This window comes from Carcharodon carcharias, chromosome 3 (assembly GCF_017639515.1).
Source record: "Carcharodon carcharias isolate sCarCar2 chromosome 3, sCarCar2.pri, whole genome shotgun sequence".
Lineage (NCBI taxonomy): Eukaryota > Metazoa > Chordata > Chondrichthyes > Lamniformes > Lamnidae > Carcharodon > Carcharodon carcharias.
Window position 1 is genome coordinate 204,538,599 of NC_054469.1, and position 17,102 is coordinate 204,555,700.

At 43.7% G+C, this 17,102-nt stretch overlaps 1 protein-coding gene across 1 annotated transcript in view; it reads right to left on the reverse strand.

The window, feature by feature from the left end:
• Positions 1-17,102, reverse strand: part of LOC121276075 (collagen alpha-6(VI) chain-like) — a 120,993-nt gene that overhangs the window by 14,383 nt on the left and 89,508 nt on the right. The window contains exons 36-39 of the mRNA XM_041184015.1: positions 13,234-13,296; positions 10,263-10,329; positions 8,994-9,029; positions 7,154-7,647 (exon numbers count right to left, since the gene is read on the reverse strand). Of these exons, the coding sequence (XP_041039949.1) occupies positions 7,154-7,647; positions 8,994-9,029; positions 10,263-10,329; positions 13,234-13,296 (660 nt within the window). The remainder of the gene's footprint in view (positions 1-7,153; positions 7,648-8,993; positions 9,030-10,262; positions 10,330-13,233; positions 13,297-17,102) is intronic.

Genomic DNA, 17,102 nt, shown 5'->3' on the forward strand with positions numbered 1-17,102 from the left:
TTGTGACCACCATAAGGTGTTCCTCCATGTGTCTGCAATGTTCCCTGGTAGCTGTCATGACTTCTTCATACTAAGGAGTTCCCAACTCCCTCAGCTATTTCAGCCACCAACACAGATCCGTGATTGGCTTCTAGAGGACATGGGCTACCCCTTAAGAAAGTGGTTAATGACTGACCCACCTTTAGGAGCCCTCAATCGGAGGCAGAGCGCAGCCATAACAACAGCTATGTTGTCACGAGGAGTACCATTGAATAGGTAATTAGCATTTTAACAATGTGCTTCAGGTGCCTCAATCACTGAGGTGGAGCTCTGCAATATGTACCAGTAAGAGTATCAAGAATAGTAGAGGTGTGCTGCATGCTGTACAACCTTAAGCAGCGGAGGCCCATACAAATCAATGATGATGATACCAAGGGCAGAGCTCCAAGCTCTGAGGAGGATGAAGATGAGGAGGAGGAGGAAGCCCTCTATTTAGAAGATTTCAAAACAGATGAGGATGAGGAGGGTCTCAAAGGTAGAGCAGCTGGGAGGCGTGGTGACATAGCTAGGGCTAACTCTGTGCAGAAGGGATCATCTCCAGACGGGTCCTTGTGCAAAACAGATTCTCATAATGTCCTCTGATATCACCATTGCCATCAGTTAGTCTATGGTGACATAGTTCCACCTAAAGCACTTTGTACATTGACTCCACAATTTCTTAAGGGACTGCCCATCCCCCACTGGGAGACAATAAATGTCGATGAGTTGGACTCAGTAACATTCATATGGCTGAAACCCTCACCATCATAACCATGGGCCTCACTCATATTGTAAACAAACATGGTAATAAATTATTCACAACTTAGCCCTTTCACATGAATGCCAATGACTGTAAATGAGGGGCCCATGCTGATAATTTGTCCTTAATCAAACCACGTCCACAATGTTGAGAGTGACACAACGTTAGGATTCAAACCCTATACATGCTGATAAGATTGAATATTGCAGCATATATGTAGATAAGGCATCACATGCATGAGGAGCCCATAACTGTGCATTAACAGTTCTTTGAAAGAACTTACACACTATCCATTCCAGTCAATGGTCCAGTTTCTGATGTGGATGACATGCAACATTCCTGGCTTCCATATACTTCTGCTTACGGTACCAAAGTGTGTTCCATGACACCTATGCAACCAAAGTGGTGGACACAGCAGATAATGATACATGGTCTCTTAAGCTGTGATGCCTACGCCTAGGTCAATGTGTAACACTGCAGTGCAGATGAATGCCTTGCACCCAACACTCCTGTTGAGATGCACTTGATGCCCAGCATCTGTTTGTGGAGTCTGATCATTGAGTCTCCCTTAAAGTCAAGCTTGGATGGACAATGAAACATACAAGGAGCATCTCAGTGCTTGAGCTTTTGACCTCTGAAATCTTATGTGATACAGCAGAGAAGGAAGAAGCCCTCCAAAGCATCACATATCAGCCAACAATCTTGATCCTGTTGATGGCACGTCAAGATGGACCTCACCATGCCACACTCATTATTACTGATAAGAACCACTTTCATAATGCTACCATTCTTTTTGAGCTCTCTATCGTACAAACACACACTGAGTCATGTACCAGTGTAAGTAAATATATTAAAGAAGTACGAGTGTAACCACTGGTGCTTTAAGTGAGATAGCGCCATTCACTCTCACACTCCTACAAAGTGCTGTATGTGTTGCCTCAGAGGTTGAGGCAGACTGCTCACTTCTAAGTCTAAATGACAATGAGGGGTATGGTGACCTGCCTCATCACGCAGACCTCCACTGGGGACTTTTCTCAGACTATGGCCTCTATATCTCTGCATGGGCAGCCACAGTCACTGGCAGCTGTGGTGCAATTGAGGGCTCTGGTGGAGGGACTGAGGAGGTGGAGGAAGATAAAACTGCTGAGGAACTCTTGGTACCTTCACCCTCCTCAGTGACCTACACAGCCTTGGGTAGGCTGTTAGGTGGGGTTTAAGAGGCTAGCTAATGGTGAGCAGCAGTTACCCATTCCAGAAACCCCAGTGTTGACAGTGTGACCGTCCTGTAAAGGGTACGCAGCTCCTCATATATTCCATGGATGTCAGCACTCATACTCTGAGCAGTCTGATCCAGGCTACTGAGGGAGGCTTGCACCATTTCCTAGCCAAGACGGTGCTCTTGCATCTATTTCAAGTGTTGTTGCATGTTTCTCTCCATGAGATTGGCTAATCTCTCATGGTCAGAGTTCATGTGGTTAGAATGCGGGACAATGTGGAGCTGATGATGGCGATGGACTCCTCCATTCACAGTCCAAAAGCTCCCACTGCATCAGGGAACTCTACCAGATGTCCACACATCTACTGTTGATTCGCTAAATACTGCGCACAAAAGCTGACTCCTGGGGCTTCATGTTCCTGCCCACTGGACCATCATTGTGACTTCCTTCCCTTGTCCAAGGGGGACTGTGCAGAGATGACTGTGAATCTGACACCTCCTCCTGCATTCTAGTGTGGTGGCTTTCACACTGTGCCTCTGACTCTACACACAAGCTATATCCCTCCATTGTATTTCAGTTGGCGGAGTGTGGGCTAGTATAATGAGACACTGCCTCCTTGGACATCTCTGCCTTCTCTTAATGCCCAAGAGATGATCTGACCTGAGATGGGGGAGGAGTGGGGGGGTTGGGGATGAGGGAGCACAGCTGGGACCTCTGGGAGACACAACAGGAGTTATTTAGGTATAGCTTTTCTCATTGTGAAAGCACGCTCTGATGCACACCATTACCTTAACCATGCTTGTGCTGCCCTTTTGATGCACTCCCTCTCCTGCCAACATCCAACTGTGTTCAGCGAAGTGATAATATCACCTCCACCATGTGCCAAGGTGATTTCAACATCGCCTTTATCACCTGCTAACAGCTCACGATCATTAACAGGCAGCTGTTCAGGCACCCTGGCAATCCCCATGGCCATCTGCTCCATAGGGTAGATGAGTCTCAGCCAGGCCGACCCACCCCCATTACAGGCCATCTCCATGGCAGTTATCACCATATTCGACAACAATGTCAAAATGAGTTAATGTTAGCCTGATATATAGTGCATTAAGGGATATTGCTCTTCATTGCGTCTGTGCATCACAATGTTCATTTACATGTTCTATGTGAACCTACATGAGCTGCATACACATATAAGCCTAATGCTGATTAGAGATATGAGCCATGTCTCACACCTTAGCTGCAGCATGCAGATCTGACCCTTGGAGCTCTGTGTGGATGAGCCAAGCTGCTCACATTGCCGGAATGCAGCAGATTGTTGAACCTTTTCCTGCATTGAATCCATGAGTGCTGATGGTCTCCTGCTTCGCTCATCACAGGTGCAATTTGAACCTAGGCCTTCTTGGTTGCTGCAGCCGTATTACGGAAGCCAGCTGGGTAGAGGACTGCTGTCCTCTTCTGGAATCTCCCACCAAAATGTGAAGGCCCTCATCAGAAAAGCATGGTGGCAGCTGGACCCATCCCTTCCCCTATGTCTCCCCTGTGTGACATTCTATGAATAAGAATGTAAGGCGAAAAGGGTCCTAAGCATTCAGGTTACAATGCTCTCATTCCCTTTTGTGTGCTGACATGCACGAACTATTTTCACCATGTCATCAATGATTACTGGTAGGGTGTAGTGGAGAAACTGGCTCTGCACAAATGCTTGGCGCTATGTATGTTTCAGCTCCAAGGTAGCATGCTGTGCTCTGGGACCACTGACAGCCCTACTGGTTTCCTTCCTCTTAGTCACACTGTTATGCCGTGACAGTGTGCACCTGTGAGGGGCCTGGTCAAGGGTCAACAGTGTAGTCACATCTTGATAGATGAGTGGCAAGAAGGCAAGTGGATAGGATAATGGGCACAGCATTGTTCATCATTCATCCACCCACTGAGTCTTGGCAGCTAACTACATGACTGCATAATATCTGTACCAGGTGGTGGTGGCAACACAATGCCACATCCATGACTGTGTCTTGAGAACCCACCTCACACTTTCAGTGGTTCAGTTTGATTAAGCTGCAACAAGGACAATTCTACCATAGGGAAACCCCATGATGGGCCATCCATTCCAGGGTCAGCTAACAGTTGGACAACATTTACAGCTTGGACACTCACCTGACAAATTCTCCACGTACCTCTTCATCATTCTTTTGCTGCCATAATTCAAGAACTCAAACTCAGGTTGACTGGCTTCTAGCCAGATCTGGGTAGGTAATCTATTGGGGAATGTTGCACCAGGACTACCCTGGCATGATTATCAAAGGCCCTTGAGCTTCTTGAGGTCACAAACACATCAAGCATTGAGCTGAGGAAAAGTTTATTCTTTCAATCATCCTCAGATTGTGTAAATCATCAACAAACAACAAAAACAATTTCCATGCTGATTAGAATTGGAGGAGGGGAGATAGCTTGTTGACGCTGGACATTTGGTTCACACAAATCCCCTGATGCTGGAGTTAGATTCATGGTTGTTCTTGGCCCTGCTCCCAGGACTTGAACATATCCTTGTTTCTTGGCAAACAGAACTGGATCCAGCACTTGGGGCAGGATTTTTGCTCGACGTATGGGCGTGCGCCCGACACACCCAAGCGTGAAATAGTGTGCGATGACATTGGGTGAGCATCGCTACGCCATCAAGAACTCAGACAATATTTCGGTCAGCAGGCTTGTGCAAGAGTTGGCAGCCTACCAGCCAACACTTAAGAGGCTTATTAAGGCCATGAATGTAGCAATTGACTGTGATTTTTCACTGTCTGTCCAACGTTACAGTTGGCAGGCAGGCGAATTGGCCAGGTGGCCTTTGGACTTTTGGGGGAACCTCATCCGAAGTCTGGGTGAGGTTTCTGATATTAATTTAAAAAGGAATAAAAATGTTTGGGCAGAATTTTTATCATCTATATGTTTAGGTGAGTGATTCTTATGGGTGGAAATTATTTTCGGAATTTCATAAACTTTATTTTTGGATTTAAAATTCTTTAGCTCCCTGAGGCAGCTGTCTGCCTTCAGGGAGCTTTCATTGCACACTCCCCTGTGCCTACATCAGTGCTCGCCCATTTCTGCCCCCATCCTGGCAGCGCTGAGCTTTTCAGCGTGCCTTTAACGCAATGGCCTGTTTCCCGGCCACTCCCGCAGCCCCCCCATCGCGCCCAACTGATGACCCGAGAACCCTGCCCTTGAGGATAGCTTTAGGATGACCTCCATTTAACCCATACTCCACTGATCCAGCAAGGCAATTCTGTGCTTTTCTCAGGTGCCAGATTAACTCAATAGGTGCACATTTATGTCTGAATAAGAATGGTGTGAATTCAAGACCCACTCCCAAGAGTTCAGTGAATAGTTTAGGCTGATATTCTAAGGCAGTACTAAGAAAATACTGAGCAACCAACACTGCCAAAAACTGGTTAAATAGTCATTCCTACATAACAATCGTCATTGCATTCAATAAATGATACATACCTTAACCTATTCATTCATCACCCATATGCTTGCTTACCTAGATTGGCTCCTGATCCAGCATTTTCAAATCCATCCATGGCATTGTTCCTCCAGATCTCTGTAACTTCCTCCAGTCCTACAACTCACCAAGAACTCTCCATTCCTCCAAACCTTCAAAATCTGGCTTCTTCACTCACCCTATCACTGGTGGCCATCCTTTTGGCTGTCTAGACTCTAAGCTCTATTCCTCTCCACCTTACACTCCTTAAGACTTACCTCTCTAACCAAAATTTCAGTCGCCTGTCCTGTTGTCTTCTCCTTTGGCTGGTGCAATATTTTCTCTGATAATGCACCTATGAAGCGCTTTGGAACATTTTATGGTGTTAAGAAGCCATAAGTCTGTTATTCTATGGATTGCTTTCGGACATGTCTGAGATGCAATAGGCAACATTTTTTATGTCACTCATATTTGTAGCTAACTCCTTCTATAGATTGCTGCGTGTTTCCTCTGACTCTGTCCCCATCTCTTGTATAAAAGGGCTCTCAGCACCAATCTCTAAGGTATTCTAAAAGAAAATAGTTTGCATTAATATAGCCCCTTTCACATCTTCAGGATACCCCCAAAGCACTTGGTAGCCAGTGAGGAACAATCACGATTGTTCGGTTGACAAGCTGGCAGCTAGATTGTGTACAGGGATAAATGTTGACGAGGACACTAGGAGAAGATTTTGTTCCTCCTTGAATAGTGCCATAGGATCTTTCACATCCTTCTAACAGACAGGGCCTCAGTTAACCTCCCATGCAAAATAGATACTTCTGACAATGCATCACTCCTCAGTTTTGCACTGAGCTACCAATACCTGCCATCAGCCTGATGATACTCCACAATAAGTACCTCCTGACTTTCTTTCTTTAAACCAGTTTCTCATTCACAAGTTATCAGAGGAAACACAAAGAGTCTCAGCACTGAATGTACTTTTGCCTGCATGAGGGCACCTCAAGACAGGATTCTCTGTCTTTCTGCTAGACTGCTCTGTGTTTGTCAGCAGCACTCTACAACCCAAGAACTATACGTGACACAGCTTTCAATGGGCTTTCAATGGGCCTTCAATGGATCTGCTCCAGAATAAATTTGAGTTTGTCTCCTTCAATGACATCACAGAATGACCCAACAGAGTGAGAGAATTACATAAGGAAATAGGCATCATTGCAAATGAAAATTGTCATTTCAAATATGTACATTTTTCAATATGAAATGAACAAGTGCTATCGATGGATGGTCCTACCCATTTAGATGTACTTATTGCATTTTAACTGTCAAAAAATATTAAAATATTAGTCAATCTCCAGTGCACAGGGAGCTGAACAAGGGTAGTCTTCAGGTGTAGCAGGGGATAGCTAAGAACTGAATTTTAACGTAGCTTAGTCCCTATTTCTAAATCATAGAATTTGTTGTTAGTTTTGTACCATTATAAATTGTTACATCCAAATTTATAATTGAAACTGCCTACATCAACGTGTAATGCTGTAATTATACCCTCCGCCAGTCATGGTGCTGTAAAGTCTCCAATAGCAGGTGGACACAATTACAGCATGTGGACATAAAAATTCAGAATTGAAAAGTTGACAGAAGTGCATATAGGTGTAATATTTTTAATATATTGCACATGGTTAATTCTCTTACCTCAAAGGCGCGTTGAATTTCAGGGACATTATCAAAAGAAATGACAACCGGAGTGATGTCCAAGGCACTAAACTCCAGGGCGGCTGTCACAATCTCTGATGTTTCACGAGACGGACCATTAGTAATAAATACCGCTACTTTCCTGACAAGAACACCATTACGAACACGTTTGAAAGTATTTTTTGCAACAAACTTCATCGCTGCTCCAATATTCCGCCTGCTGGTTGACCTCTCATAAGCTAAATTCTGCAGTCCTTCCAGAAGTTTTTGCTTCCTCCTGAAGTCTGAGAATTGGATGAATGTTTTTGCCGTGGAACTGTAGGTAAGAATGGCCACTCGGGCTCCCATTGGGCAGCTACTTTCAGTGAGTTTAAGATCCTGCACAAAATTAATGACTATTGTTTTCATTCTATTAAATATGGTTTGTGTGATATCTGCAGACATGTCCAAAGCGAACGCCAGCTCAGTAGGGTACACAGGACACATTTTTCCTCCTGAAACATCAGAAACATGAGGTCAAAATAGCAAATTGATATAAAGATAGAAAAAGGAAAGATTTTGCATTTACATGACTCAAGACTTCCCAAAAAGCTTTACAGCCAATTAAGTATTTTTGGAGTGTAGTCACTATTGTAACATAGGAAGCTCAGCAGCCAATTTGCACACAGCAAGCTCCAACAAACAACAATGTGATAATGACCAAATATTCTGTTTTTCTAATACCTGTTGACATCTATTGGCCAGCACATCAGAGAAAACTCCCCTGCTCTTTGAAGTAGTATCATATGGGACATTTTGAATCCACCTTCGAGAGCACAGGGGGTCTGGGTTTAATGTCGCACCCAAATGATATCAACCATGGCAATGCAGCACTTTCTCAGCATTGCACTGAAGTGCCAGGCTGGACTTGTGCTCTCAGCTCTAGAGTGGGATTTGAACCCACAACCATCTGACTCCGAGTGAGAGTGTCACCACTAAAGGACAGCTGACACCTATGAAGTTATGCTAAATGAATTATAAAAGAAGGGAGAACACTAACCTGATGGACAGCAGGCTAAAGGGAGAAAAGATGGGATTATCTATAATTATTTCCTTTGAATATAAGCACACAGTTTAAAAATTATGCATCACTATACAGGTGAACTTTAGTAACGTTAACGAATCTCATATTCTTTGTTTTTATCAAAAGGATTGTCTCACCTTATCCAGTACAGCACCAGGCAGTACAGCTCACAAAGCAAATGTTAGAGTAAGATTTCTTCTGTAAGATATATGTAATGGAATGGTCCAAAGAATCTTTCCAAACCCTCAAACAAAATTAAACATGGAGAATACTGGAGTTCGGTCTTTGAGAGAGTTTGGTTGTCTGTGGAATTTGATCATCTGGTAATTTGGCCATATGTAACACTGCTCCCCTGGGGCATAGATCATTTGGGAAATTAGCCAACTGGAAGATTTGTCATCTGGGAGTTTGGGCATTTGCCAACCTGCTCCTTGGAGAGATAGATCATTTGGGAAATTGATTACTTGGGAGATTGGTCATCAGTCCAATTTAATGTTTTACAATCTCCCAAACTCGAATATGCTTGTTGTCTTGTAGTATTCCATGATATCAAGTCACATCTTATCTTAGTGTACAGCTTAGAGCTTATTAGAACTAACCATTCTGTCTGAAAAACGTTATGACTTAATAAAGAATTAAACTACTTACGACATTTATCTCGAACATATGACACAAGTTCACATGGCTGTGAAAGGAAAAATGGAAAGTTCTGGATCTGGTAACTAGTGTTAAATTCTGTTTTGATATGAAATTTCCATGTGCACAGAAATCACTTACTTTCATAGGTATAATCCCTGGTGGCCCCTTGAGGCCCTGAAATGAAAGAAAAATGGAAAGATCCATTAACAGTTTTGCCAATTATGTTTATGCATGGGCAATTGGGATTGAGGTGTATTCTTGCGGTCCGAGTGGGGAAGTCTGGTTCAAGGGAAGTACGATTGAGAGTTAGAGCTATCTATTATTGCAGTTGATGTTTCAGTCACAATTCATTCAACACAGAGCTGATCCTCTATATATTGAATACAGTGGCTCGGATATTCATGGATTCGGACTAAGTCAGGAGACCTTTAGAATTGGCAGGTTGGACACAGATTCCTGCCCCAATTCCTGTTTCTGGCAATTTTTGCCAGCATGGGATAAGGGTGTGGGTAGCAAATCCACACATAGTGCTCCCATCTTTGCTAGCTCCATTGCTGGGGTGGGCATTTCAAATCACCGCCCTCCCCCACCTCAATTTTGATGGAGCCAGGCTCACTCCATTAGTACAGTCCATTGTTCATGGCATCTCAGGAGAGTGGTGAACCTGGGAGGGGGGGGGGGGTATCTCTACATTCAACATTCCCTCAACATTGCCCATTTTACCTTCTCTGTTAATCAATCACAACCATTCAGAGTATCAATTACAAAAAGCTTTTTAACCACTTCATGCCTCTTAATCTTGTACAAATAAACACAGGCATTGAAAAAAAATCTTCAAAGAGATATCACTGTGTTACAAAGTAATAAAGATGCCAATTAAACAAAGCTATCACTCCCTACAAGATGTGCCAACATTGTCCACAGGACTGAGTCCATTAGCTATTCTTGGAGCTCAGCCAAGCATTCATGAAATGCCATCTGTTCAGCCTGCTTTTGTTGATACAGTTGACAGATGGCCTCATTATTTTTGTCATTGATATTATGAATGGCTGTGATTGATTGACAGCTTTTAAAAGGTTGTAAGATGAGCAGTTTTTACAGAGAATTTTCAATGCCTCTTTGATTATTATATCAATTTCAGGAGTATTTCAAAGATTTGCCAATGTTTCATTGGTACTGTATACAGTGGATACTGGAGGAGTATGTATGGTGGATGCACAGGAGTCATTGAGAAAGCATGGGAGATAAGAGGGGGCATAGGTGACATGGAGGGGGCATGGAAGGGCCATGGGAAATGGATGGTAGATGTGGGGAAAGTGGGGAGGGCTTGAGGGTCTAACAGTCACAATTACAACTAGGCCAATGTCCCAGTAAATAGAGGAGGGCCTTCAAGCCTGCCAGCCTCACCTTGCTCCTCCATTCCCACCTCAGGCCTGCCTCTGGAAGTGGCAGGCCCAACTTCATCCTGCCCCCGCTTCTCCAGAATGAAAATATGGTAATCGGAAACCTTAATGGAGACTGCTTTCTATCTTCTACAGGAAAATCTGGCCCAATGTTTTATTTCTAATCACTTGAAGCATAGGGCTAAAAATGAAAGATTGTCAGATGGTAAAGAGAACTCTCTATACTCCCACCTGCCATTTTAGCTCCATGCTAAAAGCTATTTCTCAGCTGAAATGGTAAGCAAGCAACTCACTCCTAGACCTCTGTTAATGTCACTCTGTGACTTTCTACTTGAAGGTTTTTGACAGAAGAGGTTTTTCCACTATCTAATGTTCGCTGCCCCCACCCCCTCAATTTCCAAACAGGACATCACATTGTGGGGTATGATAGGTTTGAGATCCTGGCTTCCTACCACAAATCACAGTGCAATGGAATATTGACAGTTACACTACTGGTCAATTGTGCAGTTCTTCTCACTTCACTTGTCCTAACTCTGCTTCACATCAGATGATAAAGTCCAATCACACCATTCTTCCACAATGCTTATCTGGATAAAGTTTATTTGTTTTGTATTATCCTATTTCTCATTGACATGCTGCCCCTCGGCAACACCATCTGAAGGCACAGCATCAGTTTAGACATAAACTCTGGTGACACTCAGCTCTACCCCATTCCCACCCATCTTGACTCTTCCACTGTTGCTAAATCATCAGACTGCTTATCCAACATCCAGTACTGCATGAGCAGAAATTTCCCTCCAATTAAATATTGGGAAGACTGAAGCTATTGTCTTCAGTCTCTGCTCCAAACACTGTTCACTAGCTACTGACTCCACTTCTCTCCCTGGCGACTGCCCGAAACTAAACCTGACTGTTCACAACCTTGGTGTCATATTTGATCCCAAGGTGAGCTTCTGACCACATATTTCCACCTCCATAACATCACCAACTTCACCCCTACCTCAGTTCATCCAGTGCTGAAACCCTCATTCAAGCCCCTCCAGACTTGGCCATTTCAACACACCTAACTGGTCTCTCACATTCTACCTCCATAAACTTGAGGTAATCCAAAATTCTGCTGCCCAGGTCTCAACTCGCACCAAATCTCCTTTCCCTATTACCTCCCTGCTTGCTGACCTACACTGGCTCCCAGTCAAGCATTGGCTTGATTTTAAAATTTTCAACCTTGTTTTCAGGCCTCTCCTTATCTCTTTAATCTGCTCCAGCTCTGAAACCCTCCAAGATATCTGCACTAATCTTAATTCTGGTCTCTTGAGCATACCCGATTTTAAACTTCCCAGCATTGGTGGCTCTGCCCTCAGCTGCCTAGGCCTCAAGTTCTGGAATTCTGTCTATTCATCTCTCCAACTATCTTTTTTCCTTTAGATATTCAATAAAACGTGTTCCTTTAACGAAGCTTTTGATCATCTGATCTGAAATCTTATGTGGCTCAGTGTCATATCTTCGATAACGCTTCTGTAAAATACCTTGGGATATATTCTTCTATTTAAGGTGCAGAATGATTATAAGTTGTTGTTGATGTATTGGAATGAATATTTTCCTCCCACCAGAGGGTTTAAGCATTACTTCATACCTGCTTGGAATAAGATTTCAGATCATATCACTGCTCCTTAATTGTCAGATGGACCTCAGTAAAATAGGCCTTTCCTCAAGCAGTGTGCATCTTCGACTCCACGGGCAAGATTCTCTGGCCCCACCAGTCAATTGACTTCTGGCCACTCTTCAAATTTTCCCAACCCTCCTGCAACAATGCCTGCCCCTGACGGGACCAGGAAGTCCCAGCCCAAGAAGAGCTGATTCTGTTGGCTTTATGTTAACTCTCTCACACTGAGATGGTATAAACGTTATTGGTGCCTGTTCAGTATGTGGAGATTGCTTAAACACTATTTTATCAGCACATCCCAGAATAAAATGCTTATTGTTCAGAAAGCTCTCCCACGGTATTTCATATGATGAGTCAGATGTCACATCTTTTGTAACAGAGATTTTTGTTAGGTAAGGGTATTAAGAGATATGGAATTAAGGCAGGTAAATTGAATTGAGATACAGATCAGCCATGATCTAATGGAATGGTGGAACAGGCTCAAGGAACTAAATGTTCCAATGTTCCTACCTTGTTACATTTGCTGTTCTAGAGTGTTGACTCTCCTTTCTGACACTCCTGATTGTAACGTACAGAGATGTCACTAACACTAATGTTTTTTTTATATAAATGGGCTTCAAATGCACCACATCCCTGGATACAGCTCATGTTGCTTAGGCTTGTGGGAATAGCAAAGATGTACAGTACTGTAAAAAGGGTCTGCTGATCCTGGAGGATTGGGAAGGGGGTGCCCGAGGGCCTGATGTAGAGTGTGTAATAGTCAGAAGCCTTGTGGCGGAGGGGATCAGAGGCCTGGTGGTGGGGAGGGGTGGTGTTGAAGCCTTGAGGGCGGTGGGTTGGGGGGGTGGGGGGGGGGGGGTGCGGTGCTGGGGGATGGGGGGTGCGATGCTGGGGGATGGGGGGTGCGATGCTGGGGAATGGTCAGTATGTGGGAGGTTGCCCAAATAGCTTCTCAGATGGACAGCTCAGAAGGTAGGTGTGAAAGCACTTATCCATAAATCCATAAATCCTCACCTCAGTTAAACTGGCAGGTTTCTATCTGCTCAGGAGATCCAGTTGACAGCAGTTAAAGTTGAAAACCTGCATGACAATGATGCTCATAGCCTCATTATTGTATCTAAATTTCCAACCTTTCTCCTTCCAGCCTCAGTTAAAGTCAGGCATGGATGGGTTGGAAACGGGTTTGGTTCGGGAAAGAGATTTTTCAAACTTCAAGCCCCCACTGGACTTTTCAGACTTCAAGCAATCACTGGAGATAATTCAGCAACAAGGTTTGCAATTTTCTACATTCCAAATTAACTGGGCACCTTACCCTTGCTCCTGGATGTCCTGTTTCTCCTGGGCTTCCCAGGTCACCAGAACGGCCAGAGTCCCCCTTAAACAGAAAAGTCAAATTTATAGTCATTTAAACTGTTGTATAACTCTCACTTTCTTTAAAATATCCCTGTTCACATTGGCTTCCAAATCCAAATATTTAAATTCATTTATTAATGAGGCACTCTTAATAGCAGTTCAACTGATTATGCTCATCTTTCAGATCTCAAGTGGAGTTGTGGGAACCATTATGTTGAGCTGCTTATTCCTTTAAAGCTTGTTTCTTTAAGGTCACAGCCTTTGCCATGAAAAATCCAGGTGATCATGTTTAGAGCCATTGCAAACATTGTTTTATTCATTCACAAGATGTGGGTGTCACTGGCAAGGCCAACATTTATTGCCAATTTTTTGCCCTTGAGAAGAAAGTTGTGATTGACCTTTTTGAACCGCTGCAATTTGTGTGGTGCAGGTACACCCACATTGTTGTTAAATAGGGAGTTCCAGGATTTTGATCCAGCAATGGTGAAGCAACAGTGATATATTTCTAAGTTAGTGTGAATTGTGATTTGGAAGGGACCTTCAGGTGCTGCTGACATGTCTGGTGCCCTTGTTCTGCTAGGTGGTAGAGATCCCGGGTTTGGAATATGCTGTTGAAGGAGCCTTGGTGAGCTTTTGCAACGCATCTTGTAGATGGTGCACACTGCTGCTACTGTGTACCACTGGTTGTGGGACTGAATGTTTAAGATGTTAAACGGGGTGCCAGACAAGCAGGCTGCTTTGTCCTGAATGGTGTTGATCTTCTTGAGTGTTGTCAGAGTTGTACTCATCCAGGAAAGTGGAGAATATTCCATCACACTTCTGATTTTTGATGGTGGACATGCTTTGGGGAGTCAGGAGGTAAGTTACTCACAGCAAAAAAAACAGCCTCTTCTCGTAGCCTGTTACTTAAATGGCTCATTCAGTTAAGTTTATGCTCAATGGTGACCCTCCCCCCCCCCCACCCCCCGCCCACCCCTACAGAATGCTGATGTTGATGGTACTCCCAAGAAATCTCAAGAGGAGGTGGTTAGACTATCTCTTCCCGGAGATGTTCATTACTGGTACTTAATGTCATGTGAACTTTACATGCCACTTATCAAGATCATTGACCTGAAACACTAACTCTGTCTCTCTCCATAAATGCTGCCACACCTGCTGTTCCAGCACTTTCTATTTTTATTTCAGATTTTCAGCATCTGCAGTATTTTGCATCTGTAGACTTACTAAATAGTTACTTAGGCCCAGATTTTCATGGAGTCATAGGGATAGGTGGTACCCAGGCTCAGAAGTCTCAGCTCTATTTCCAACAGATCCTATTTTAGCTAAGGAGGGAAAGGCAGTGGGGCATGAATCACACAGGCAGGAAAACCAAATGCCACTGGGCCTTTGAATTCAGTGCTAAGTTCAAACTGACACCATTTTCGCTGTAGCATGGGCCTTAACACAAACTATCAAGTTATTTAAATACCCAGCCTTTTAAAAATTAAAAATACAGGCTCCCTGTGTCAGTGAGAGGTTAAAAAAAATCAAGTTGTCAAGTTATTTAAAGCACCATTCCTTTAAAAAAAAAATTAAAACATGGTACCTGTGTCAAAGAGAGTTAGAAAAAAAAGCTGTCAAGTTTTTTAAATCTCCAAGCCTTTAAAAATTGAAAAAAAAAATGCCTCCCTGTGTCATTAAGAGTTGAAAATAAATCTGGTTGATAGCTTTTTGTTGACATTACCCCAAATGCTTTCATTATATCATTATTAATGCTTGGTTGCTTTACACAGCCTGTCATTATCTCACAGGATGGTGTAAGTTCACAGTTTGATTGACAGTTCAAAGAGGTTATTAAAAGATTAGTTGTCTTTAATGTGGGTTTATGAATACAATTGCTTTGTAAGAGATTGGGTGCTTGATGGAATTTAAATATTTTGAATGGGCTTCCATGAATGGGGGTGCTTTTTTCACTGTAATAGAAGCTGTAATGGATAGTTAGAGCTTTATTTTATTTCTTCTCAACATGGCTCCTCAGGTCTGCCCATGGTAAATACTGGGTGAGTTGGCATGGAGGGTGCAAGGGCAAAGGGTGGTGGGAAGGGGGCATGAGTTGGCATTAAGTTGGCATAGAGAATATGAGCAGGCATCAGGGTGGTGGGGGGCATGGGTTGACACAGATAGGGCATGGGGAATGGGTGGTGGTGTGATAGGTGAGGACTAGGAAGGCCTAATATTTAACAAAACAACTGGGATGACAGATCTGAGATGGGGTTTTTAAACACTTGGCAGCCCCTGTGGCTGCCTCTGATCTGCAGACCGGGGTGCTGGGCCCAACTCCATCTCGCACCCACTCCCCAGAGTAGGATGCCACCATATAGGGTAGTTTTTCCTAAGGTGGGCACAATTTTACAGGAGGCAGGCAAGACCTGGGGTAGTCCATCCAGCCACCATTGTGAGGCCGGTGGGAGGAATTAAGCGGTGGGGGAAGCCCACCAGGTTATGCTGCTTGGAATTAATTGAATGGCAGAGCAGACTCGATGGGCTGAATGACCTACTTATGCTCCTACATCTAATGGTCTTATAGTACTGAAAGTGAAGATGGGCACCACCCTCAAGGGCCCCCTTTCCACATTGAGCATCCCACAAGTTTTGCCTCCCTCCATCAAGACCCCCAATCCCCCCCTTTCCCCAACATTCTGGGCCTCATCTTCCCTCCACGCTGTGAGATCCCCTGCAATTATTTGGTCCTGGACTCTGGGGTTTAGATTCTGGGGACTGCTTGGAGCCCCAGTCCTGATCATTGCTGCCACTGGCACTGCTAGTACTACAGAGCTGTTAAATGGCTGTGGGGCTGCTGTGTTTCGTGACGATACATTCACCATCAACTCTTTGGCTGGTGGGGTGGGAAACCCCGCCATCTGAAAAATCCTGCCCAGAAGGAAGGGCTAGTAGGGTATGTGATCAAACTGGCAGAATGTGACTAGTGGTATAGGAAACTATCTGTACTGGGGCTACAATTTTTCAGTCTATGTATAGATGAATTGGATGAAAGAATACATAGCCTTTTCTCTAAGTTTGTTGATGAGGTGCCACTGTAAATCGTGTAAATGGGGTCAGAAAGTTGCAGAAGGACATGGATCAATTAATTGAGTGGCCAAAACTGTGGCAAATGGAATTCAACCTGGGGCTATCCACTTTGGAAAAAGGAAGATAAGTTAGATTATTTTCCAAAGGAACCATTTAGATGTCCAAATATAAAAATCATTAAGGGACTAATATAAAAATTAATTTAAAAGACTAATGGAATGTGGGCCTTTATGTCAAGAGGGCTGGAAAACAAAGAGGTATAAGTTAAATTACAACTGGACAGAGCTCTAGTCAGACCTCACCTACATTCATCCTGGGCACTACACCTCAGGAAGGACCTACTTGCCATGGAGTGGGTGCAGCGAGATTCACCAGTGTGATACAGGGATAAAAAGGTTAGATTATGAGGGATTGCATAGACTCGGTTTGTATTTCCTTGAGTGTAGAAGATTAAGGTGTGATCTGATTAAGGTGGTTAAGATGGTTAAAGGATTTGATATAAAAAAACTACTGAATTGAAAAAAACTACTTCTTCTGATGAGAGAGTCCAGAGCAAGGGGGATAAAATTAGAGCGAGGCCATTCAGGGGTGATGTCAGGAAGCACTTCTTCACACAAAGGGTAGTGGAAATCTGGAATTCTCCTCCTGCAAAAAGCTGTTGAGGCTACATCAATTGCTAATTGCAAAATTGAGGATAGATTTTTGTTAGACAAAGGTATTTAGCGTTACTGAGCCAAGCTGAGTAAAAATTAAGAAACA